Here is a 25,051-nt window from a genome sequence, read left to right as displayed (position 1 = left end):
ATCTAAACTGAATTAAAAACAAAATATCTTTTGTTGGAAAAATAATCCCCAGTTGAACAATATTTATTTTCTTAAGAAATAAAAAAAAAAGGTAAAGCAACTTTATTTATACACGGTTTGTGTTTAAAGCTAGAAGCTTGTGGGGCCGTGTATATGAAACAAATACTGAACAAATATAATATATTAAATAAACGTAACATGATTTAAAATCCCAACTGGCAGGAGCTCGAGGCAGACCAGTTGGCTATTTACAAGCGTGGCCGAGGATTTGAACTCGGGACGACCGAGAACAAATCCAGATAGTGGTCAGAACGGGACTTGAACCCGAAACCTCCAGATTTCAAGTCCGGCGCTCTAACCACTCGGCCACGCTGCCTCCGATTTCAAATATCTCATGAAAAAGGGCTCTGAAAGGGATTCATAGCTTCTAGATTTCAAAATGTTCTGGAGGGTATGCCCCCAGAACCCACTAGCAAGATCTTGTCTCGTCAATGGCAATGGTCTGGTTACTGCCCTCGAATCCCTTTTAAACGTGCTGTAAAGAAGGGATTAGCTTTTGTTACTTTTTCTTTATGTAGCATTTCAGATCCAAGGCTACACTATGCTTGATGATCATAAGGAATCCAAGAAAAAACTCAACCACAGAGGCTTGCACTTTTTAATCCACACATTTCAAACTGTTTATTCTCTACAATGAAGATTTGTGACTTTATTCGAGTTTACATGTTTCTTTAGTTTTGGACAATTATTTAGAAGAAATACATTATTTTTCTTTCTGTTTGTTAACTCATCACTTGGTGTCCACCTCAGCAGCCAAGTCGTTCTGCTGTATCACACAGGTGACGTTTTACGGCCAAACTATCCATCTCTTCCTATAATAAGAACGAAAAGGGAACATATAACAAAGAAATTGAACAGCCGTCAGCCGACGTATGGCATTTTTATTTAGGAACATGCACTGTGAAGCTAAAACGCATTCGATTTGCAATCCTAGGACGATTCTAACTTGAATCTCTACAAGTGACTGAACGATGAGAAGGTCTTACGAGGAAGGAGTGAATGATTTTTGGGGTCAACCCTGTAGAGAAATGAAATCACCCAAGGAAAAAACCTTAATTTGAATATGGCATTTAGCCATCCACGTTAAAATGTTTTGGCCCCTGCAAAATTTCGACACATTTTTCATATCGTGCTTTAATCATACAAGGGGGTAATTCATTCATTAGTACATAGGTTCCTCGTCCATTATGATCAGTTTTTTTGCTATACTGTTAAAGGCAATAACATTTAAGTAAACACTATTTTCCAAATGACTTGACTCACTGGTACCCTGTTCTTCTTCTGTAATGATCTTTTTCTGCCTCGCCTGCCCTTTCTTGATCCATTTCCAAAAGCATCACATTCAGGTGAAAGCACCGCCAGAAGGACAAATGCACAAATCAAGCAAGCAAACACTTTGGTTCTCATTCTCTTGAAGGAGATTACGTTCTTCTGGTAACGATGATTTGGCTCTGCTACAAAAATGTTTTAGACTACTAAGAGATTGCGTTTATATAGGCAACTAATTATTTGACAAGAAATAAACAAAATTGGCATTCCATGCTGGGAAACATATATTAAAGAGCCAGCTACTAAAGAATTATTACTAAAGAATGGTTTAGGGACTATTAAGATGAAGTTAATTTAAAATTTTTCTAGTTTAAATAGGCAATTGCAATCAATAATTTCACAACGAACCACACAATAAACATTGACATTCCTTGTGAGTTAAGTTTGAAACGAATCAACTGAAGAATGAGTAGTGAAAAATAGTGAGTGGAAATTGCAGTAATTAAGAGAATTGTTATCAACATTTTAAAGCGATGGTCAATTGGCAATCATTTTTTAACTTAGGGTGGCCCAATGCAAGCTTGATAAAATGTGCCTTGTTCTGTTTCTGTTTCGTTTTTTCCTTTCTTGGGATCCTTTAATCTTATTTTTCAAGCAATCCATGTTTCACTTATGCACGATACTGAAATTTGTCATTATCGAGATTAACGTCACCGTTCAAATGGATTTTTTACTTTGTAGCGTTAAATAAACCGTACAGAAACTTTGTGTTTACAGTATTAAAAAAAAGACACCCGTTTATGTTGACGTGAATCGCAGGCCAAGCTAATTAACGCAGTGAAAAAATTAACAATTTAACTAGCTTGTGAATTTCCAAAATTGACGCTATTCCAATATTTGGACTTATTAATTAAAGTTGTTGAACATAAACCACCTGCGCTTTAACATTGTCTTATTAAGCCTACCGATATTAGATATATTGTTTCTGTCCGTTTGTTTTTAATCGGTCTCTAGCTTGGTATAGCTTGGATTTGAAAATGTGTTTTTATTGCAGTTTTAATTTGTTCCAAGCTTGATATCGCAAAGCCCAACCATTATTGTAATCCAAAAGAGTGAACAACAGGTGGTGGATTTTTTTGGGTAACTTGATTTAAATAGAGGATTTTTGGGGGTATTAAAAACGAACTAAAGTGCCTTGGCGCGGCCTTGGCGTATTTATGGTATGATGAATAAACAAACACTATCGTTTAATTTTGTATGGTTTTCTTTCTGTTATATTATTGCCCCTCCCGGCAATAAAGGGGTAATTTGTGTTATTTTTGGTGCAGGGATTTTTTTGGGTAATGTCGGAAGAGAAAGGGAATTTTTTGGGGTCCTGAGTTTTGCCTCCATTCGATGATCCCCGTCCTTTACAAGCCGGAGTACCCCCCTGGGGTGGAGTGGCGGCTTGACTTATTATAATTTGAACGATCTTTTAGGAGGGTCTCAATGGGGTGGTGCCTTTTACGGTTGACGGTTAAAATTTAGGCCTTTTTACGGCTAACGGTTAGTTTATTTCCATTACGGTTAACAGAAGTTAAATATTAATTTCCATTAATGAAAAACATATTTTAGGTTTAAGGTCATTTTAGGAAGATGAAGTGATTAATTCTGTTTTATTTGTAATTTCTGGTCGACTTTTTACGGTTAACACAATTTACGGCTAACGTAATTAACGGTTAAAATTTTCCAAGTTTTACACCTAACGGTTTAATTTTTGGCCGTTTTACGGGTAACGGTTTACCCCATTGTGACCCTCTTTTAGCGCCACTGCCCGGACAAACAGAAAAGGCTAATTTACGAGCAAATTACTGTTTTGACTGTGCCAATGAAAATCATATTTCGCTGCCTAAAACAGCATTAAAGACTTGGATACCAGATAACACTTTTTGAAGGGGCTAGAAGAAAAACTGATTCTTCTATATGAGTTTGCTTTATAGTGGGTGAAATATTGATATCCAAAGGATAAATATTTTGATTTGATTTAAGCTGTAAAATCATAGATCATGACAAGAAGAAATTAACTTGTAAAAGAAAGAAATTGGAAATAACTTACGCTGAAATTAGATAACCGTTAATTTGTTTTCAAAATCCTTCCTTTCGCAAAGTGTTGTTCAGTGTCTCCTTAGCTCTTACGGCTAATGTCAGTTCACAGAATGGATAAAAGTTATTAGTTAACTGTGATTAACCCACCATGTTTTAAATTTTAATGAGATGAAATGTCAGTAGACAGCTAAGGGACAGAGTTCAACCTGCAAAACGAGGCGGAATATTTTAAAGTACCTGCTTTCTGGTTCCCTGGTAAATCTTTTCCAACGATCGTAGCTCTAAACGGGGACAACTTAAGTTCGTGTAACTTTAAATTTTGAACGTTTTTCTAGTAAACGGCAATTTGCTTAGTCTGGCACCAACACCTTCCTTCACGAAAATTGACTGAAATTTTTTTTTCTCACATAGTAAACTAACTGGTATTTATATGAGTTGTGATCACGTAACGTTAACTTCACCACTTTTAACTTATTATTAACACAACAAACTGCGACACTGTTCAGATTGGCACAAGAAGAAGATTGCATTTTTTTGTACGTTCTTATCTAAGCGAAGGCAAACAAAATGGTTTTCACTTTAAGATGGTTACATAAACCACTTTTTCTCAATATTAAAAAGTTTTTTTCTTGTCATAGCTTGAGTAAATTCTTTCAGGCAGTATTTGAGCAGAGTTGACACTTTTAAGAGGGTCTCAATGGGGTGGTACCTTTTACGGTTAACGGTTAAAATGTAGGCCTTTTTACGGCTAACGGTTAATCTATTTCCATTACGGTTAACAGAAGTTAAATATTAATTTCCATTAATGAAAAACATATTTTAGGTCTTAGGCCATTTTAGGAAGATGAAGTGATCAATTCTGTTTTATTTATAATTTCTGGTCGACTTTTTACGGTTAACACAATTTACAGCTAACGGTTAAAATTTTCCAAGTTTTACACCTAACGGTTAAATTTTTGGCCGTTTTACGGGTAACGGTTTACCCCATTGTGACCCTCTATTAGCGTCACTGCCCGGGCAAACAGAAAAGGCCAATTTACGAGCTAATTATATAGCCGTCAGTAAATCCTATATTGTCAGCACAGCTATTTTTCCTTAATTTCTGGGAACTGTCCAATTTGGGATTAAATTTGGATAGTTTTAATTAGGACTTTTAGGTAAAATTCACAATCTGTCCAATTTAAGATAAATTGGACAGTTTCGTCTCAGCCAATCAAATCGAAGAAAACACAACATGTGACGGATATTAGCCAATTAGCACAAAGCATAGCGTCAGCGCTGTAAACTGGTCGCATTGTGAGTCGACAATGGCGGAATTTTATAGAGCAAGTTTGCTACGTTTTTCTATTCCTTTTGAGCTTTTCAGCAATAGAAACAACAAAGAGAAATTTTCTACGTTGTCAGAAGAGGAGCTAGCTACACTTAGAAGCAAAAACTAAGAGCAAAACACCTCCAATAGTACAAAACTTGGGTGAACGTAAGTGCAGCGAAGCAAAGCAAGAAATCTGTCAGATATTCATCGCTATGAGGCATGAGCTAGATGCAATTCTTTGTCGTTTTTTGCTGAAATTCGAAAAGAAAAGACGGCGATGAAGTACGAACGATATAATGGAAAGGAGTATGTCACATTCAAGAAGAGCTTAAAAGCTCTTCGGACACTGTTTACGACTTTCATTGATTGATGCAGTGTTTTCACTCACTTTGTAGCAAGCTTCGCAAACTCAGGTGAATAAAATTGCACTGTTTGTTTAAGTTTTATTTGTGAAGACAATGCTCTGAGTGAGTTTCATGTGCTGTGTTATGCCGACTATTGTTGAATGCTTTTCCCGTTCTGGACATAAGTTTATTGTTTATGCTGGATTGACTGACTACAAGCTATATAATTAATATGTAACCGGACTACATGCTTGTCCAATTTTGGAAATAATTAGATTCAAAAAATTCCTCTGACAGCCAAATTGGACTCGGCCTACGGCCTCTTCCAATTTTGGCTGCCCTCGGATTTTTTTTCATCAAATTATTTCCAAATTGGACAGCATGTAGTCCAATTACGTATACAAATTACTGTTTTGACTGTGCCAATGAAAAACATATTTCGCTGCCTAAAACAGCGTTAAAGACTTGGATTCCAGATAACACTTTTTGAAGGGGCTAGAAGAAAAACTGATTCTTCTATATGAGTTTGCTTTATAGCGGGTGAAATATTGATATCAAAGGATAGATATTTTGATTTGATTTAAGCTGTAAAATCATAGATCATGACAAGAAGAAATTAACTTGTAGAAGAAAGAAATTGGAAATAACTTATACGCTGAAATCAGATAACCGTTAATTTGTTTTTAAAATCCTTCCCTTTGCAAAGTGTTGTTCAGTGTCTCCTTAGCTCTTACGGCTAATGTCAGTTCACAGAATGGATAAAAGTTATTAGTTAACTGTGATTAACCCACCATGTTTTAAATTTTAATGAGATGAAATGTCAGTAGACAGCTAAGGGACAGAGTTCAACCTGCAAAACGAGGCGGAATATTTTAAAGTACCTGCTTTCTGGTTCCCTGGTAAATCTTTTCCGACGATCGTAGCTCTAAACGAGGACAACTTAAATTCATGTAACTTTAAATTTTGAACGTTTTTCTAGTAAACGGCAATTTGCTTAGTCTGGCACCAACACCTTCCTTCACGAAAAGTGACTGAATTTTTTTTTTCTCACATGAGGCAGCTACCTGTAAGAGTCACACTAACTGGTATTTATATAAGTTGTGATCACGTAACGTTAACTTCACCACTTTTAACTTATTATTAACACAACAAACTGCGACACTGTTCAGATTGGCAGAAGAAGAAGATTGCATTTTTTTGTCGTTCTTATCTAAGCGAAGGCAAATAAAATGGTTTTCACTTAAGATGGTTACATAAACCACTTTTTTCTTGTCATAGCTTAACTAAATTCTTTCAGGCAGTATTTGAGCAGAGTTGACACTTTTAAGAGGGTCTCAATGAGGTGGTGCCTTTTACGGTTAACGGTTAAAATGTAGGCCTTTTTACGGCCAACGGTTAATTTATTTCCATTACGGTTAACAGAAGTTAAATATTAATTTCCATTAATGAAAAACATATTTTAGGTCTTAGGCCATTTTAGGAAGATGAAGTGATCAATTATTTATAATTTCTGGTCGACTTTTTCGGTTAACACAATTTACGGCTAACGGTTAAAATTTTCCAAGTTTTACACCTAACGGTAAAATGTTTGGCCGTTTTACGGGTAACGGTTTACCCCATTATGACCCTCTTTTAGTGTCATTGCCCGGGCAAACAGAAAAGGCTAATTTACGAGCAAATTACTGTTTTGACAGTGCCAATGAAAATCATATTTCGCTGCCTAAAACAGCGTTAAAGACTTGGATACCAGATAACACTTTTTGAAATGGCTAGAAGAAAAACTGATTCTTCTATATGAGTTTGCTTTATAGCAGGTGAAATATTGATATCCAAAGGATAAATATTTTGATTTGATTTAAGCTGTAAAATCATAGATCATGACAAGAAGAAATTAACTTGTAAAAGAAAGAAATTGGAAATAACTTACGCTGAAATTAGATAACCGTTAATTTGTTTTCAAAATCCTTCCTTTCGCAAAGTGTTGTTCAGTGTCTCCTTAGCTCTTACGGCTAATGTCAGTTCAATGAATGGATAAAAGTTATTAGTTAACTGTGATTAACCCACCATGTTTTAAATTTTAATGAGATGAAATGTCAGTAGACAGCTAAGGGACAGAGTTCAACCTGCAAAACGAGGCGGAATATTTTAAAGTACCTGCTTTCTGGTTCCCTGGTAAATCTTTTCCGACGATCGTAGCTCTAAACGAGGACAACTTAAGTTCGTGTAACTTTAAATTTTGAACGTTTTTCTAGTAAACGGCAATTTGCTTAGTCTGGCACCAACACCTTCCTTCACGAAAAGTGACTGATTTTTTTTTTCTCACATGTGGCAGCTACCTGTAAGAGTCACACTAACTGGTATTTATATGAGTTGTGATCACGTAACGTTAACTTGACCACTTTTAATTTATTATTAACACAACGAACTGCGACACTGTTCAGATTGGCACAAGAAGAAGATTGCATTTTTTTGTACGTTCTTATCTAAGCGAAGGCAAACAAAATGATTTTCACTTTAAGATGGTTACATAAACCACTTTTTTCTCAATATAAAAAGTTTTTTCTTGTCATAGCTTAAGTAAATTCTTTCAGGCAGTATTTGAGCAGAGTAGACACTTTTAAGAGGGTCTCAATGGGGTGGTGCCTTTTACGGTTAACGGTTAAAATTAAGGCCTTTTTACGGCTAACGGTTAATTTATTTCCATTACGGTTAACAGAAGTTAAATATTAATTTCCATTAATGAAAAATATATTTTAGGTCTTAGGCCATTTTAGGAAGATGAAGTGATCAATTCTGTTTTATTTAAAATTTCTGGTCGACTTTTTACGTTTAACACAATTTACGGCTAACGGTTAAAATTTTCCAAGTTTTACACCTAACGGTTACATTTTTGGCCGTTTTACGGGTAACGGTTTACCCCATTATGACCCTCTTTTAGCGTCACTGCCCGGGCAAACAGAAAAGGCTAATTTACGAGCAAATTACTGTTTTGACTGTGCCAATGAAAATTATATTTCGCTGCCTAAAACAGCGTTAAAGACTCGGATACCAGATAACACTTTTTGAAGGGGCTAGAAGAAAAACTGATTCTTCTATATGAGTTTGCTTTATAGCAGGTGAAATATTGATATCCAAAGGATAAATATTTTGATTTGATTTAAGCTGTAAAATCATAGATCATGACAAGAAGAAATTAACTTGTAAAAGAAAGAAATTGGAAATAACTTACGCTGAAATCAGATAACCGTTAATTTGTTTTCAAAATCCTTCCTTTCGCAAAGTGTTGTTCAATGTCTCCTTAGCTCTTACGGCTAATGTCAGTTCACAGAATGGATAAAGGTTATTAGTTAACTGTGATTAACCCACCATGTTTTAAATTTTAATGAGATGAAATGTCAGTAGACAGCTAAGGGACAGAGTTCAACCTGCAAAACGAGGCGGAATATTTTAAAGTACCTGCTTTCTGGTTCCCTGGTAAATCTTTTCCGACGATCGTAGCTCTAAACGGGGACAACTTAAGTTCGTGTAACTTTAAATTTTGAACGTTTTTCTAGTAAACGGCAATTTGCTTAGTCTGGCACCAACACCTTCCTTCACGAAAAGAAACTGAATTTTTTTTCTCACATGATGCAGCTACCTGTAAGAGTCACACTAACTGGTATTTATATGAGTTGTGATCACGTAACGTTAACTTGACCACTTTTAACTTATTATTAACACAACAAACTGCGACACTGTTCAGATTGGCACAAGAAGAAGATTGCATTTTTTGTACGTTTTTATCTAAGCAAAAGCAAACAAAATGGTTTTCACTTTAAGATGGTTACATAAACTACTTTTTTCTCAATATAAAAATTTTTTTCTTGTCATAGCTTAAGTAAATTCTTTCAGGCAGTATTTGAGCAGAGTTGACACTTTTAAGAGGGTCTCAATAGGGTGGTGCATTTTACGGTAAACGGTTAAAATGTAGGCCTTTCTACGGCTAACGGTTAATTTATTTCCATTACGGTTAACAGAAGTTAAATATTAATTTCCATTAATGAAAAACATATTTTAGGTCTTAGGCCATTTTAGGAAGATGAAATGATCAATTCTGTTTTATTTATAATTTCTAGTCGACTTTTTACGGTTAACACAATTTACGGCTAACGGTTAAAATTTTCCAAGTTTTACACCTAACGGTTAAATTTTTGGCCGTTTTACGGCTAACGGTTTACCCCATTGTGACCCTCTATTAGCGTCACTGCCCGGGCAAACAGAAAAGGCTAATTTACGAGCAAATTACTGTTTTGACTGTGCCAATGAAAATCATATTTCGCTGCCTAAAACAGCGTTAAAGACTCGGATACCAGATAACACTTTTTGAAGGGGCTAGAAGAAAAACTGATCCTTCTATATGAGTTTGCTTTATAGCACAATTTACGGCTGACGGTTAAAATTTTCCAAGTTTTATACCTAACGGTTAAATTTTTAGCCGTTTTACGGGTAAATGTGTACCCCATTGTGACCCTCTTTTAGTAACCATTAAAAAATTATCCAACAGACAAACTTAGTATCATTTACATATTTTTGCTACAATTACAAACAATTACAGCCCTAAAACTGATCACACTTGCCTCTGAGAGGTGGTCGCTAAAAAGAAAAAACTTGTGTTTTGAAAAAGTTAACTCTTACGGAAGGTCCTTGTACGATTCCTTCTTGTAAGCGACTTTTCATTGTATCATTTTTTGTCATTCACAATGATACATTGTACTATTTTTTTAAAATTTGTATTTATGGGTAAATGTAAATAAATGGAAGGGAAAAAATAAAAGCTTACTTTTCAGTTTATCTCTTAGAAAATCCCAACAAGATTATTTTTTTTAATGGAAGAACACAAAACAGGCCCACAAATAACAACAAATACAGAAATTGAAGACTAATAATAGTGACAGTAAATTGTTTGGAACAGATAAAATGCAAATTGTTCCGATAAAATTCCTCCAAGTGTGGGTTTCAGTGTGTGTGTATATTAGATTTGCCTCAACTCTGCACAATAAATGCGAAAAAGGTGCTGCAGCATCGTTATGTGGGAGACTGTGTGTCTATCACGATGCACTCAGAATCGGGAGGTCGGTGTTCAAAGCTTCAGTGCTCTCATGCTTTGTTTAAGTCAAAATACTTGAATCTGCTGTTTGAGCGGTCAGTGATCATAATATAACTTAAAAGTACTGTAAATAGCGACCGAGTAGATATAAAATGGCGAGGAACAACAGCCTGAGGATTTTTGTTAAAATAGCGGCAGCGAAAGAAAGAATTGAATAAGAGAACTACAGCGAATCTCTCGGTTTCTTAAATGTCCGACGGCAAACTGACTCACAAATCTCCTGCATCATCAGCATGCAGGTCTATTTTTAGGTCCCGTTGGTTTAACAGGCAGAAAGCTATCAAGTCGAAAAGTGGATAAATACAATAACTAGTCAAAAACATTCAATGCTTGTCCTACCCACCATTATTTCGCTATAAAGGGTACAAACCAAGGATAAATCCCTATTTTTTTATGACTGAGGCTGATCAAGACGTCATAACTTCAACGCAAAAATTGTTAAAGCGAAACAACTTGGACCGCCTGTCTTTGTTTAGAATTTGTTATTAGAAAAATTAGAACAAACAAAAGCGTGAACCAATTCTTTAAGACATGGCTTTTTTCTACGTTTTAATACCAACTCAGGCCAACATTTTAAAGCCTCTGCACGCCAGGTCCGTACCGGATAGGTCAATCAATTTGCAGGATTTATTTTGTAGCTCGCTTCTGGAAAATGTGACGATGGAGTAAATAACAAATAACAAAAAAAGCGCCCGCCCGCTCGTTTTTTTTTTATAGAAATCCGGACGAGAAGCATTTGTTTTTTTTTTTACTTGGCCTAATGAGGGTTTATATCAAATACATAGTTTATTTATCCCAGCAGACGGGAATATTGCTGCTCTATGTATGCTGGCATCAACTAATGCACTATATCCTGACTAATCATTGCAAAGTATAAGTAAATAAGAGACCAGGTGTTATTCCATCCATACGATCGAGATGCTAACCCACCTTTGAAAAATGCTTGAAACTACTGACAGCAGTCCAAAAAATAATGGCCCGTCAAGGTATAGAAATCGGTTTTAGCGATCGAGAATCTTTGATCAGTTTAAAACTAATTTTGTCAGCTGAGAAATTTTTATCGGTTTAGAATCAAAACAGTTTAAACTTCCTCCATAAAAAATGCCCGGTTTGTGTACCTTGGTTAGTCACGCCGTTTTTAATTGGTTGAGAAATTAAAATACCTGGGAAACTCCTGCTCTTACGACGGAATTCCCACCTTGGAAACTCCTGCTCTCATTATGGAATTATATTCCGACAGCGACATGCGGACCATTCTTTATTGCGGCGTGACACGCTTTGAAATTCAGACCAGAGACATGCACACCTACCCTAACAGGGCCTCATATATGACCTAAAAAGCTGTTTGAAATGTAGACTTAATTTCGTTACCCTTCTGTTGCCTTCGTCAGAGTAAAATGACTAAAAATGTCAGTGTTAAATTACTAAAATGGAACTTTTAAATTTATTTATTTTTAGTCATTTTACTTGACGAAGGCAACAGAAGGGTGCCGAAAACTTTGTCTACGTCCTTAACACTTTAATAGGTCAGATATAGCATATTTTTTTATGTTTTATACTTGGTGGTGGCTTTCACGGTGTATAGTTGAATATCCGATTAATGGATAAACTGCTGCCTGAGAAAATGCCCGGCATAATGTGAACATTTTATTGACTTAAGGTGGATTTCCAGTGACGTGTTAATTTAAAGTGCGTTTACGTAAGTAAACAAAAAGAGAGAGAGACAATGGCTGCGGTCACATCTACGACGTAACTAAAGTTTAACTATAGTTAGTCTCAAGTTACGTGACGTCATACCTAACTATAGTTAGTGCTTTCTGTCGTCTTTGCGGTCACACCAATGCAGTTAAGTATAGTTAGTTCTGATTAGGTTGTGAATATTTGGTATTTAAATTAGTTCATGACAGCCCTTGTTGTTTATTTGTGTCCAGTTGTTCTTCTATCTTTTCTATTATTGCACGGCATTTCGGCGTTGAATAAAATAAAATGAAGTAAGGATGCTAGAAACCGAAGAATTCAAGCTTTATTTTTGCTAACATTGATGATATGTAATTTCTTGGTATGTTGTTTTTCTTGTTTTCCTTCATTGACGCTTTGTTTTGCATATTTATATTCATCTCGCACGTGCAAAGAGAATTGTCGCATTCTGATTGGCTTTTCGTTTGTAAACTTAAGACTAACCCATGAACCTTGCTTCGGTATAACTATAGTTAGTGTGTATTGTTTTGGATCAGCGAGGCGTAAATTTTCTAACTATAGTTAGGGCGAGCAGATAAGCGGTCACATTACCAAAATAGCTAACTATAGTTAACGCCGTCCTAACTATAGTTAGCCGTCTAGATGTGACCGCAGCCAATGTATGAACAAATAGTCTCTAAATTTTTTCACACACGTAACCGCACGTAAAGAATTACGCGTCAGTGGTAATCCAGCTTTATAAGAAACTGATGCGGGGCGGGGGTACTTCTTCAGTGGACTAAACAGGGAGGCTCCGCCCCAATGGGTTAAGTTTTCTAGACTACGCTGTATATAAAACAACCCGGCATCCGACCCCACGGTAAACTTGCCCTTGTGACAGATGAATTATCTTTATACATTTTTAATCATGTTAACTACTTGATAACACTTTGTTTATACTAAGACAAAATAAAACAACAAATTCGGATTATTCAAAAACCAGAGCAATCATGTTTATTAAGTTCAGCCACATTAAGATTTTAATTTACATAGTTGCACGTAGTAAATAACATCTATTAAATGTTAATCAAAGGACAATTATTTATTTAACTGTTTAGTGATTTCTATTTTGCTGGTTTTATAATTCAGAACAGTCTTGGCAGTTCTAAATGTTGAGTGTGTCGCAACGGTAGAACACGTACAAGGCTTTTCCAGACACAACGTAGCCAACCAGGTTAAGGACACGCCATCCGCGGAAACCATTGCGAGCGGTTGGAGCTAAAGTGAGATATAAAATGGTGGCCAATTTAGTGCTTGGAAGTACCACTTCTGATATGCACGGGCAATCCTGTTAAGGAGTTTTGTAAGTTCTTGTATAATTCACATTATATATGTTATCAATTCGTAGAAATAAATTTCTTAATAACTTCCACAAGTAAAAAAAAAGCGACGAGCAGTATACCTACAACACACGTCAACGGGAAACTTACCGTGAGTTGCAAAGATGTGAAATACTTTTCATGCTTTTAATAAATAAATTTTTAGTAAATGTTGTAATTAAATAATTAAAATAAGAATAACAAAAGAAAGAAAAAAACTTATACGCTGAGTAGAGAGGTTGTACATTCCAAAAAGAAAGAAATCAAATTAATTCAGTGCTATTGTGTATATAAAGTGCGCAGTGTGCTACTTTTTCCGGCGTATCTTACTAAAATTATTTATTTCCCCGCAGCATATTTCTTTTTCCCTCGGTTTTATGACAAAAATAATTTTTCAAATTTAAGCAGTCATTGACTTACCAGAAGCCAGTCGTCTGAAGCAGTAACAGTGTCGGAAAAACGTGTTGACGCCATTTCCGCTCAGAAGCATAGGAATAGGCACGCTGAGTCTTCTGGCTGCTAAAATGGCCCTGCGAGAGATGGTCAGGTTGAAGCCAGGATCTTCATCGAAGCTGACTTTAGAAAGATAATTTTCTGTGTCTGCTGCATCTTGCATGAAGTTGCCTTCGTCATTTACGGTCGCAAGAGAAGCTCTATCAGCCATGGCTCCAGCCAAGGCAAGCGAGAAAAGGGCACAAACCAGGATCCACGAATGCATCTTCTTTTTGGGTAGCTGAAAACATGCATGTACATTTTAAAGGAAGATATATATCACGGTTTTAAAGCCATTTTTTTTATTACTTCTGTTATTGCTTTTGCTTTACTTTTTCGGAGATATCAGCATCAGTACTCTAAAATCCGTTCTCAGTTTTGCCGAGTTCACTGTAAGCAGATAAAGGCATTAAATCAAAAATATAAATCATGTACGAATATATAGAAGTTTTACTTCGACGTTTGCATAAATTTAATGCTAACCGTCATTGGAGATTATTACAGCTACGGTTACCAACTCCACTACTAGCAGAAAACGTAAAGGAAGCTTTTGTAAGTCAAAGATCTCGGAGGCGTTCTTATCGTTCAGAGTGAATAACTAAACAGAGTTTACCTTCAACTGTTAAAACTCCCGTCTTCCTTATAGTAGAGGCTTTTGGCTCATCAGTAGAACTCGTTGTAACTGCAGTTTGGGCAGTACGGTGCTCTTTATATGCTATTCGAAAAAAGTAATATTAAGTCCACTTGAAAAATTCTCCAAAAGCTTGACATGGAACCTTTAAAAATCGTTCTTTGAGTGTTAATGTTAAATATTGATTTTAAGGTATGAGGAAGTAATTATTGGCCGTTATTTTGTTTGTAAGTTCCTTTTGATTATCACGATATCACAGTTGAACGTAGCAGGCTGAGCTTTCACGAGCCAAACCAATTGAAAAAGGAGGAATAATACTTGCGGTATAACTAAAAAAATTATTGATTTGTGTGCTCTTTTTTCTTTCACTCGTTTTCGATGGTTCATTTTCCTAGTTTCATAAATGGTACGTATTTAACTATATCCAGCAGCACATTACACGGAAATGTACAGTAGAATCTTTAAATAGAAATATTTAGAACCCACCAAAGGTTAATATCTATTTCATATCAAGCGTCACGAAAAGAACGAAACCAGGAATCTGCGAAGTACTGAATAGAAAAAATAGTGCAAAACCTCCAACGTTTACCAAGAAAACATGCTATCTTTCAGAAGGTCTACTGGTCTACCTCAAGAAATAACCAAAATGATTTTTCGATCAAGTTACTTGTACATTATGTATTAAGCGTCGTTTCTGCAACCAGTATACCTGATTCTTTTTTTAACAGACCCTCGCGCGTTAAGTGGGTACTTGTCTAAAGACTGTAACTTTACTATTTCAGACAAATTAAACTGAAAGACACTATAGCTGGTGATGTCCATTAAACGGTGGGGTTTTTGCCTCACTGGATAACTTTACTCCAAATGTCATAATAAACCTCCATTCTCACAATATTACCACACTTTTACTTGAACGTATCAGTAGAGGGTAAAATTTTTCTAAAACAGAAACGATATGTTTCAGGGGCCTTTCAAGTGATATCTGCAGTATCAGTAAAATTAAAAAAACCGCAAGTCTAGGAATTAATAGCTTTATTCCAAACTGGAAGGTTATCAGAATATATTTAGTTATTTTGATCTGCAGCGGGTATTCTTGCATAAGTAACCTGTCATGCTAAATATCACTGTGGTTTGAGCACATTTTTGTCGTTTTTAGTCACTTGGCAAAAGGCCAACAGTTTTGAAAAGAAAACTTAACTTGTTTCTGGCGAATTGTCTAAGGAAACGATAGTTTGGGAATATTTTGGAAGTATTCCGGAATAGGACGAGCACCCAAACGAACTCTAACTCGCATTATTCCAATTATTCTTTTTCCGGATTGATACCGAACGAACAATGATAACGCGAAAAATGTCAATTTATTACTCATTTTAGCTCCAATAGTTAGACAGCAGTAGATTCTACTTCGCTCTTGCTCAGATGTGGTCCTTTTACCTTGCAGCTCCATTTAAACTCAAACTCAGACTAGACTGTTCAGCACTGATGCATGGCTTATCGAACACTCGTGAAAATTACTTCCGGGCATTCTATCCATCACTTTCTCGAACTTCATTTGCTCCTTTGTTATAGGAAAAAAATCAAATAAACATCAATAGAGGGTAAGCAAACTTCGGCAGAACGTCATTGTCGGAAATTGAAGTTCAACAAACGATTCTAGCTGAACACAGTTGTTCAGTCATGAATACTGGATAAAAAGCAAGAACTATGTAATAGATGAGCCCGGTTTTTTGTATAGGGATTTGATTTAAATGTGAGCAATACTTAAGGACGTTCGCGCAAAAATTTTCTACTCGATAGATTTCTTTAATTTTTTTTGCTGCGGTCAGATAATGAGTTACTTATGTCAGAAATGCAAAAAAAAGTGGGGGTCACCGACTTCGTTTCAGAGAAAAAGCATGTGGGAAACTACCCTAATTCTGGAAAATTGGCGCACGCTAATAGACCATTTGCATTATGACGTAAAAGCGCAAAGAATTCTGGTAGTTGTAGTTAGGTTCGCGGGAAAACACCATTTCTGGCTTGTGATTGGCTAAGGCAGCCAAGCGGGAAGGTGGACATCTACGACATTTATTTGAAGCTGAGCTGCTAAAGTTTACGTACGCTCTTGTAGCTTCGAAATTTGCTTATTCAGTTATATTTCAGTTACCTGTCAAAAATATAGAAAACAGGATGATAGCTTTGGAATGAAACTTGACTGACAAATGTTGTTCGTGTTCAAGTAAGTTTAATATGTACGTTGTGTGCGGAGTTGACTTGGTAGAATTTCATTCATCGCGGCCGACAACTTCTCTTCGTAAATAATTTTATCCTTAAATCACAGCTTCAAAAAATCGCGCACTGGAAACAGATTGCTTGAAAGGACGAGTCTAGAATATGATTAAATTTGTGTGGAATCAAGTGAAAGCAAGGCAAGCCATTGACTTTGTTCATCATCTATTTTCAAACGTTCAACAAACGATCGCTTCCATCGATCGCAGGTGAATTAATTCTTGACTGAAAAGCTTAGAAAATTTACCATATATCATGATTACTCGGCGGGACGGTTAGTTTAATTTATTTTTACAGTGAGACCGAGAAACGAGTCAAATAATTCTCCTCGTTTAATCGAGCTTCAGCGATGAATCATGAAGGGTCAATGATAAAGGATTTTCAAGCTGATCAATCAAAACTTCCCTGCCAGCTGTCCCTGTGCAGGTGAATACAGGTTGTTTGTTTATTTATCTTAAAATTGTATTTCTTTTCTCGTCAAATTTAAACTGAACTGTAATTGCAATTTTCTTTAACAAAGAAGCTTTCTTGTTTTTTGTACTGAAAATGTCAACTCGTCGATTTGGTGTTGTGGTTTCAATACGAGCGTGGGCCGTACGTGTGAGCAAATATAATTTTATTTACATAATTTTGTTGATGAGCGATTACTTGTGAGACTTTAAAAATTGAGCCTCAAAGATTTTTACGAGTGCAGACATCATGTACTGTACTCCCCAATGTTTAGAAAGGGTAAAATATTGCGTCTTCGTATGCTATTTGAAAATACCTGGCAAGCAAAAGCTTAAGGAATATAATTAAATAACAGCGCGATTGAGACTCGACTGGAGGAAACACTCGTTGAAACTTCACTACAAAACGCAACCCAGCAAATATACAATTTCTTTCATACCTTTTTCATTTTAACAGACTTGGTTTTATACTGAGAGGTTGCTTTTTGCCTTTTAAATGACGCCTTAGGGACGCCTTTTTCGGTGAGAGTAATTTGCTTTACCTCCATCACGACAGGCTTGATGACAATAATTCAAAATTTCCCGCGAACCTAACTACAACTACCAGAAGCCTTTGCGCTTTTACGTCATAATGCAAATGGTCTATTCAGCATGGTTTGCAGGGTTTATTGTTAAAAATATCGAAGATGAGTAAACGGAGGCTAACGATCTTAATCACATTTTGTAGACGTGCGTCTGTTGCGTTAATAATTCTTAGTTTAGCCATCTTTTTTGTTAAATTTAACCCTGATAAAACGAATTTTAAACTGTTGTACGGCAAAAAGGAAAGCTCAAAAAGTGGAATTCAAACCGTCAATGTGACAAAAAAATCAAACTTCCACTCGATAGATTTTTTTTATTTTCTCACAAAACGTAGATATCAATTAACAAAAGTAGTCCATTAAGAAAAAAGTAGGGGTCACCGACCATTTAAGAGAGTAAATAGCAAGCGAAGCGAGCGGAACGGCAACCCACCCTATATGTTCTTAGAAATTTTACTCAGCGCTCGCGCTCAAAGTATGGCGTGGCATGGCGTTGCGACATGAATTACGTGCGCAGTAGGGATGCGCATAAACAATTAGCGCGAACGTCCTTAAAGTATGCGAACATATGTTAACGCTGACGTAGACCCACCAATTGAGCATTGAACTATGGATGGACCTGCTTTATTAAACGTAAGCATAGCTTTTTTTAGAGTGGATTACGCACTAAGCTGCATGCAGCGTTTTCCGGGCATTTAACGAGATGCACCACCTAGTTCACAGGCAGGCTTTTTTAATAATAAATAATAAAATTTATTATTTATATTTAATACCTGGTAGTTAGCACACTAAAAGAAGTTTCAAAATTAATTAATTATATAATTTCTCTTAAAGAAAGACTATTAGCAGAGGACTGTCAAGGTCGATGTCAGTTCTGTTGTTTCTGAATGGTTCTTATTATAGATGTTCTTATTGCGTTAGACGGGGCGTTCAATAACTGCTGAGTAAGCGCCATTATTTCAGCCCATACCATACTATCACGTAGTTTTACTTTAGACATCTTTGGGATTTGTTCACCTCTCAACTAGCAAGACTTTCAGGGGTCTTACCTTCATTAATCAATTTAAAGATCAGGCCGACAATTTTAATTGCATCATTTTAGACAGTTGTTTTCCGTCTTTAGTACGTAACAGTTCGTGTTCTTCATTTTTTTCTTAAAAAACATACCGTAAAGCCCGTTGTTTTGTTTTAATTAAATTGGCTAGCTGTATAAAGAGCAGCAGAGATAATGCAGAGATGATGGTCAACAATTTAAGCCAACAATTCATTATAATCGATTAAGAAAAGAATAACTCATTAATAATGACATTAAACACGTTAGATATTAGTTTCTGTTTATACTTGTCGCTTAGGGATGCAAGCAAACAAACGACGAGGTTTCAACGGGAAATAAATCGCCACTTGTAGTGTTATCATTTAAATGCTTATTATGAAACTTTAGGATTTCTTTCTTTATTGCCTTTAAAATGAAAAAAAAAAAGATCTCTAAATTCGGAATACGGCGATGAAGGGCTGAACTAGCAAATGTAGAGAATTTTAGAAAACACTATAATGATCACTAAATTTCGAAGATGTTTACTTTCTTCCAGTAAGTGGTAGGGAATGAGAGTTTGTCACGCATTAATAGATATTGACGGAAGACATTCAGCACCCAACATTAATTTAATATTTTCGTAAAACACGAATGGTTATTAATGGTTATTAAAAGGTTTACAACCGATTATGGTGATCTAAATTGTGCAATACTTGATAAAGCCCTCTGTTGTAGATATTACCAGCTGTAGTGTCTTTCAGTTTCATTTGTCTGAAACAACTAGTTACAATCTAGTAAGTACCCATTTCAGACCTAAGAGGCTATTGAAAAGCAGAATCCGATATACAGTCTTGAGAACAGACCTTAAATCTAAGGAATTTGAAAAGAATAATTATTTTGGTAGTTCCTTGAAGTACAAAAATAGAAATTTAATTTTATAGAAATCGTGACATAAGTGGTAAACGTTGGAGTTTCATTTAGCTAAAAAAATTCTTTTTGCTTAAGTGCAAGGTCCCGCTTAAGCTCTGATATGCCAAAATTTGTAATGCTGACGAGAAAGGGAAGTTGAAAGTAGAATAACGGTGAATAATAACCTATTTATTTCTTAAAGTCAATATTAATTCTTACAGGAACTAACTTTTGATGCAAAATATCTGGTACTATTTAAAAAAAAAAAACGATATGAAGTTCATTGCCACGTTTTTATTTTTTTAAGTGCATCTAAAATTGGTTGTTTTGGATTGTATATAAAGAATACCAATTTACACAGTAACAAGAAGGAGTTTTCGAGAAACAGAACTCTGCACTATCAGAAGGACTAGAGGTTTTGTTGCTGTACAAGTGAAAGTATGAGCTCAGTTGTTACTTATTGCTTTGTTTGAAATCGGACGTTTTACTCTAACCGCCGACCCATGACTTATACATGTGCATGGATTCATATTTTACTACAACTTGACTAAAGTTAAAGCGCGCTCTTGTGCGAAACATTTTGTAGCCTTTTAGATTTATCTCCCTTTAAAATTTTCATTTATTCATATTTTCAGCTACTCGAAAACGAGATGCGTTCGTGGATCCTATTGTTTGCCTTTTTCTCGCTTGCCTTGGCTGGAGCCATGGCTGATAGAGCTTCTCTTGCGACCGTAAATGACGAAGGCAACTTCATGCAAGATGCAGCAGACACAGAAAATTATCTTTCTAAAGTCAGCTTCGATGAAGATCCTGGCTTCAACCTGACCATCTCTCGCAGGGCCATTTTAGCAGCCAGAAGACTCAGCGTGCCTATTCCTATGCTTCTGAGCGGAAATGGCGTCAACACATTTTTCAGGCACTGTTACTGCTTCAGACGACTGGCTTCTGGTAAGTCAATCAATGCTAAATTTTTCACATCATAAAAACAGTTAGAATGTAAAAAGAAATCCAATTTCTGGAGCAGGATACGAAAACTGAACAACTTTTTTTATTGATTTATTTTGTTTTGAATCACTTTTCCTTCATTATTTGATACTGTAAAATATATTATATCTTATAATTTCTTAATGTCATGTATTGCATATATTCCGTATTTTGGTTTTGTTTTTTTTTATTCGGAAACTCATTAATCGTTCATCAAGGAAAAGAGAATAAAATCACAGCCGTTTGGGTGGTTTTATAGAGCGGTTTTCACTCGAGTGTCGAAAGTAATTCGCGTTTGCATTGGTTTTGCATTGCTACGCTTAGTGATTGGTTTAAAACTCTCGCGCTACTTTCTTAGTCAATCAGAACTAAAACCAAAACCAATCGTGACTCGCTCGCGCACGTTATTCCGCGCTTCGTGCCGGCTACATGTATTTGCTGCGAGTTTTGATTGGTTCACTAGATTGTCTTTGTCGTTTGTGATTGACGCGAGCATGGATAGTAAAAGGACTGGATAGGAAACTTGTGATCACGTGGGGTGTTTCCGGTTCGCTGATTGGCTGACACTGTGTCCAAGATGGTCGCAACATAGTGGAAATTTGTGACGTGAAGAGATGGCGAAAGTATAGCGTAAGTAGAGCAAAATATTAAGGATTCGTGTCCAACTTGTGTTCATTTTGCTCGTTTTAGCGCTTTTTTTATTTGCAAGTTATAATTTTTTCTTTATCTTTTGTTTTACGGCGATTTCAAACCGGCCAAGCCACACGTGAATCTTCAAGGTAAGCACTTGATGTTGTTGTTTACTTTAATTGTGCCTTGTTTCTGAGAAAATCGCGTCACAGAATAAGGTCTTTTGGGTTCAAAAAAGGAGGAAATGTTGTATATTTTGTGACGCATTTATCTGTATGTTTTTCAGGTAACTGCTAGTCAAATTCTAGATAACTTGAAAGAATTTGCGTGAAATTGTGGCTTGAGCTTAATTAAACGACCTTTTATCGCGGATTAAGACAACACGATAAACTTTTTTCGTGATTAATTTGCATCGTGGCGTAGATGTGTGCTATGCGTGCACAGGTCAGGCAGTTCACAATAAGCGAGGCTAAATCAGAGAATATTTACTTAATATATTAGTAGAAAAATAATATTGAGCTTGTTTACATGATATAATTTGACAGTTGTTGTGTTGAAGTAATAAAAACACTGCCATTGATCAGTAAGACATGGGTAAAAGCAAGCTGGGCAGAGTTAGGAAGTATTCCAACCGAAGAAATCTGCTTCTCATGATACTGCTACTGCCACTGCTATGTTTCTTTGTTGATTGTATAGTGAAGGACTGTTTTTTAGGTTTTAATATTCCAGATTTTAGTTTTACAGTGTAAGTAAAGGATGCAAATTACACCAGCAACAAACTATTTAATTTATTATCAATTTTATTATCTTATATTTTTATTCTCTTATTATTATGCAGAATTGAATTGTGCAGTCTGTTTTGGTAATTATGTGGACTTAAAAGGTATTTTATTTCGTTTTATTTATATTCTTCTTACAGTATCTGCAATTGATTTTAATGTTAGAGCTAGTTGTTAAGACTCTAGTTTACTACTGTGACCTGTTTTGTCTTGGGTTAGTTGTTGTGCGAGATTTTTATATAACTGTACCTAAGTATTTATTGTCCAACGCAGACCAAGAGACCAGCGGACCGATCGGCCAAACATGGGTCAAGCCCATGAGGGTTCAGACAGACGGGTTAAGTAACCAGACGCAACGTTTGTCCAGTGAGATAATTTGAGGAGTTAGGCTTAATTAATTTAATTATTTAAATAGAGTTAAATGATTTCCTACTATATAATTGCATGGTTCGGAGGGTAAGTTTTTGTGAGGCTTTAAGTAAGCTAACTGAAACTTCTGGATATTTCAATTAATATTAGGATTGAGGTTAATTGAAATAACTTAAGGCTTATGTCTCCTTTTTTTTTTCAGGTGCCTGTTGGGATAAACCTCGTAGATATTACTTAGAAGATGGCTGTTGATTTAAATTTTCCTAGATATTAAGAAATCTTATAGGTAGTTTCTATTCTGTTTCTGTTATATATCCCATTATTTTCTTTCTGCTGTTCTGGGATGTCTAATATATGACATTATTATTCGACAATTGCTTGCGCTGCCAATATATGGTCAAAATGTTAACGTTATCTGTCATCCGTACATAACGGATATCCTGCGGTATACGTAGGTTGCGAAGATTCGTCCGAAATCTTGTAAAGCATTATCTAATTACGGTTTTTCTATCTGCAAAATCTGTTTCGTTGACAATTTGATGAATAACTTGACAATTATCCTGCTCAATCTTGCGCATTATAGTCAGATGTTATCCAACTCGGCCTATGGCGTTGTCGGCTAATTATCAGGCAATATTCCGCGTGAATTTGCAGGATAATTTATTGTTAATTGGCAGTAATGCATACTTCTTTTATGATGTTCTCTTTATTTTCAGTATTTTAAATAAAATGAAATTTGATGCCAACTTCTATATGCTTTGTATTAGCTTTTGTGTGCTCCTCGTAAGCGATTTTGATTCATTCGAAATGACTGTAAGTTGGGTGACCAAATGCTTAGCTCTAATACATTGCTTGATAAGTGAGTCAACATCGGGAGGGCCATGGTGAGCCCTTTTAAATGACACTGACTGCCTAAAGATGAAGTTGAAAGCCAGTGGCAGATCTAGTGGTGCTCAAAAGGGGGGCGGGGGGTGCAGTGAAGGCGCATTTTTCTGCTCAAATATTGGGGGTGGGGGGGGAGGGGGTCTCACCCTTTGGGTCTCTTTTTTTGTCAGTCATTTACTATAATGTTGCCTGGTTAAAAAGAAAGCAGCATTGGTGCACATTCGCAAATACGTCAGAAGATCAAATGAAACAAGGGGGCCGGATCCTTGCAGACCAGGGCTTTGATGATTACTTCTTTCATGACTCACTGACCCAGCTATTTTGAAGCCTCTTTGAGAAGACATTTCAGTGACAACAACATTAAACTGGGTTTGCTTATTGCAAATTTTTAAGCAGATGCAGGAAAAAGAAGGGGATTCCCCAGGTCATGACCTGTGAACTTTTGACCACAAGACTATTAAAATTAGTTTTTTATTTTTGCCCGCTGTTCTTCGCGCCCCTTCCCAACTAACCAAACGCCTGGAACAGGCTAGTTTACACTGAGTTGGAGTACATAAGTGCTTTTCTGATGCTGTCTGCCTTGTATATCAACAGTGGATACTAAGCCACTCTGAGCTCGTTTTTTTTTTTTTCACTTTTCATGTCCACTATTATACCGTTTTGGTGAATCTCTGTTCGGAAGACATATAATGGCCTACGATTTTGGGATAAAAGTGTGATGAAAAATTGAAGTTTTCTTTAGCTCAAACTTTCGTGACATGGGAAATGTAATGCCTGCTGTTTTTTTGAGAACGAAAAATGTCACTTTGGGGACAAAAAAAGGCCAGCAACAATGTTCGAAAAGGCAACATCGGCTCGTAAATTCGAATTACTGAAATAAATTGAAGTTTGAAAGTTCAGCTAGCGGTCAAAAATAAACCGTATTAAAAATAAAATCGCACAAAAAAGCCAACATATAAAAACGTGTTCTTGTTGGGTGCCCCTGATACTTTCAGATATGCCCACTCTCACATGAAATCGACAAAAAGCTTCCGAAGAGTACTTTCTTATTAAGTAGGAAGAGATAAAGAATATAAAGGCCATGTTCGTTTCAAGACGGAGGCGAACTATCGATCACTTGGTGCACTTGGTGCAGTAATTCACTGTTGGACTTTCGAGTGCTGCTACGAAAACTTGCCAGGTGAACGGATTGATTTTCATATGATGTTCTGACATTTGAAGTCTTTTTGTTATTTTCATTTGCACCACTAACCTTCACGTTTTTTTAACCAGCCCACAGTGTAAAAAACTTTCTCCACTTAGTACGTTTAAACGCACTCGTCTTCATGCATCTTCACAGACTCGCTAAAACCGTTTGCATCCAGCTCAACTCCTTTCGCAGCGCTTTCTTCTGAAATCGACTCGATTCGACTCTCGAAATTGACTTATTAAGAATGGCGAATCCTTCAATTTCAGGTCCGTCCCCATCACCAAAGAATTCAGATATCTCCACCGTATCTTCAATTTTATTTTCTCATACATCTTTTTTGGTTTGGGCCTTGCTGATGCCCCAGCTGCTTTTTCCTTTGCGAGTTACAAAATGGCGACGGGCGACAGGTGGATTTTCCGTGCTTTTCGCAGTTCTGTGACGTCACGAATTTCCACTATGTTGGAACCATCGCGTCAGCAAGTTTCCTATCCAGTCTTTTTACTATCCATGACGCGAGTGATTACTTTGGTTTTGGTTTTACGACACTCAATTGAAAACTGCTCTATCTGATCTTATATGA

At 36.2% G+C, this 25,051-nt stretch overlaps 2 protein-coding genes and 2 long non-coding RNA genes across 5 annotated transcripts in view; 2 read left to right on the top strand and 2 right to left on the bottom strand.

The window, feature by feature from the left end:
• Positions 1-651: 651 nt before the first annotated feature.
• On the bottom strand, positions 652-11,274 carry LOC144654945 (uncharacterized). Of its 2 annotated transcripts, none has more exons than XR_013571026.1 (3): positions 11,147-11,274; positions 1,324-1,514; positions 652-872 (listed from the first exon to the last, which is right to left on the bottom strand). It is a non-coding gene; the product is annotated as an uncharacterized LOC144654945 (long non-coding RNA). The 2 variants fall into 2 exon arrangements; XR_013571027.1 differs by having other exon boundaries at positions 1,324-1,511; positions 11,147-11,247.
• Positions 11,275-12,881: 1,607 nt separating this feature from the next.
• On the bottom strand, positions 12,882-14,483 carry LOC144654788 (uncharacterized). The gene is made up of 3 exons (XM_078515011.1): positions 14,378-14,483; positions 13,693-14,005; positions 12,882-13,171 (listed from the first exon to the last, which is right to left on the bottom strand). The coding sequence occupies exons 2-3, from the start codon at positions 13,988-13,990 to the stop codon at positions 13,059-13,061; spliced, it is 411 nt and encodes a 136-aa protein (XP_078371137.1). The 5' UTR covers positions 13,991-14,005; positions 14,378-14,483; the 3' UTR covers positions 12,882-13,058.
• A 5,525-nt stretch (positions 14,484-20,008) lies between these two features.
• LOC144652957 (uncharacterized) overlaps positions 20,009-25,051 on the top strand; it is a 33,901-nt gene continuing 28,858 nt past the window's right edge. Inside the window, exons 1-2 of the mRNA XM_078512855.1 lie at positions 20,009-20,073; positions 20,271-20,583. Of these exons, the coding sequence (XP_078368981.1) occupies positions 20,286-20,583 (298 nt within the window). The 5' untranslated portion in view covers positions 20,009-20,073; positions 20,271-20,285. The remainder of the gene's footprint in view (positions 20,074-20,270; positions 20,584-25,051) is intronic.
• Positions 21,041-23,133, top strand: LOC144652961 (uncharacterized). Its single transcript, XR_013570637.1, has 3 exons — positions 21,041-21,398; positions 22,088-22,132; positions 22,600-23,133. It is a non-coding gene; the product is annotated as an uncharacterized LOC144652961 (long non-coding RNA).

Source organism: Oculina patagonica, chromosome 5, assembly GCF_052425735.1.
Source record: "Oculina patagonica isolate OP01 chromosome 5, crgOcupat, whole genome shotgun sequence".
Taxonomy (NCBI): domain Eukaryota; kingdom Metazoa; phylum Cnidaria; class Anthozoa; order Scleractinia; family Oculinidae; genus Oculina; species Oculina patagonica.
Note: the sequence above shows the minus strand (reverse complement) of the source record. Positions and strands in the feature narration are given on the sequence as shown.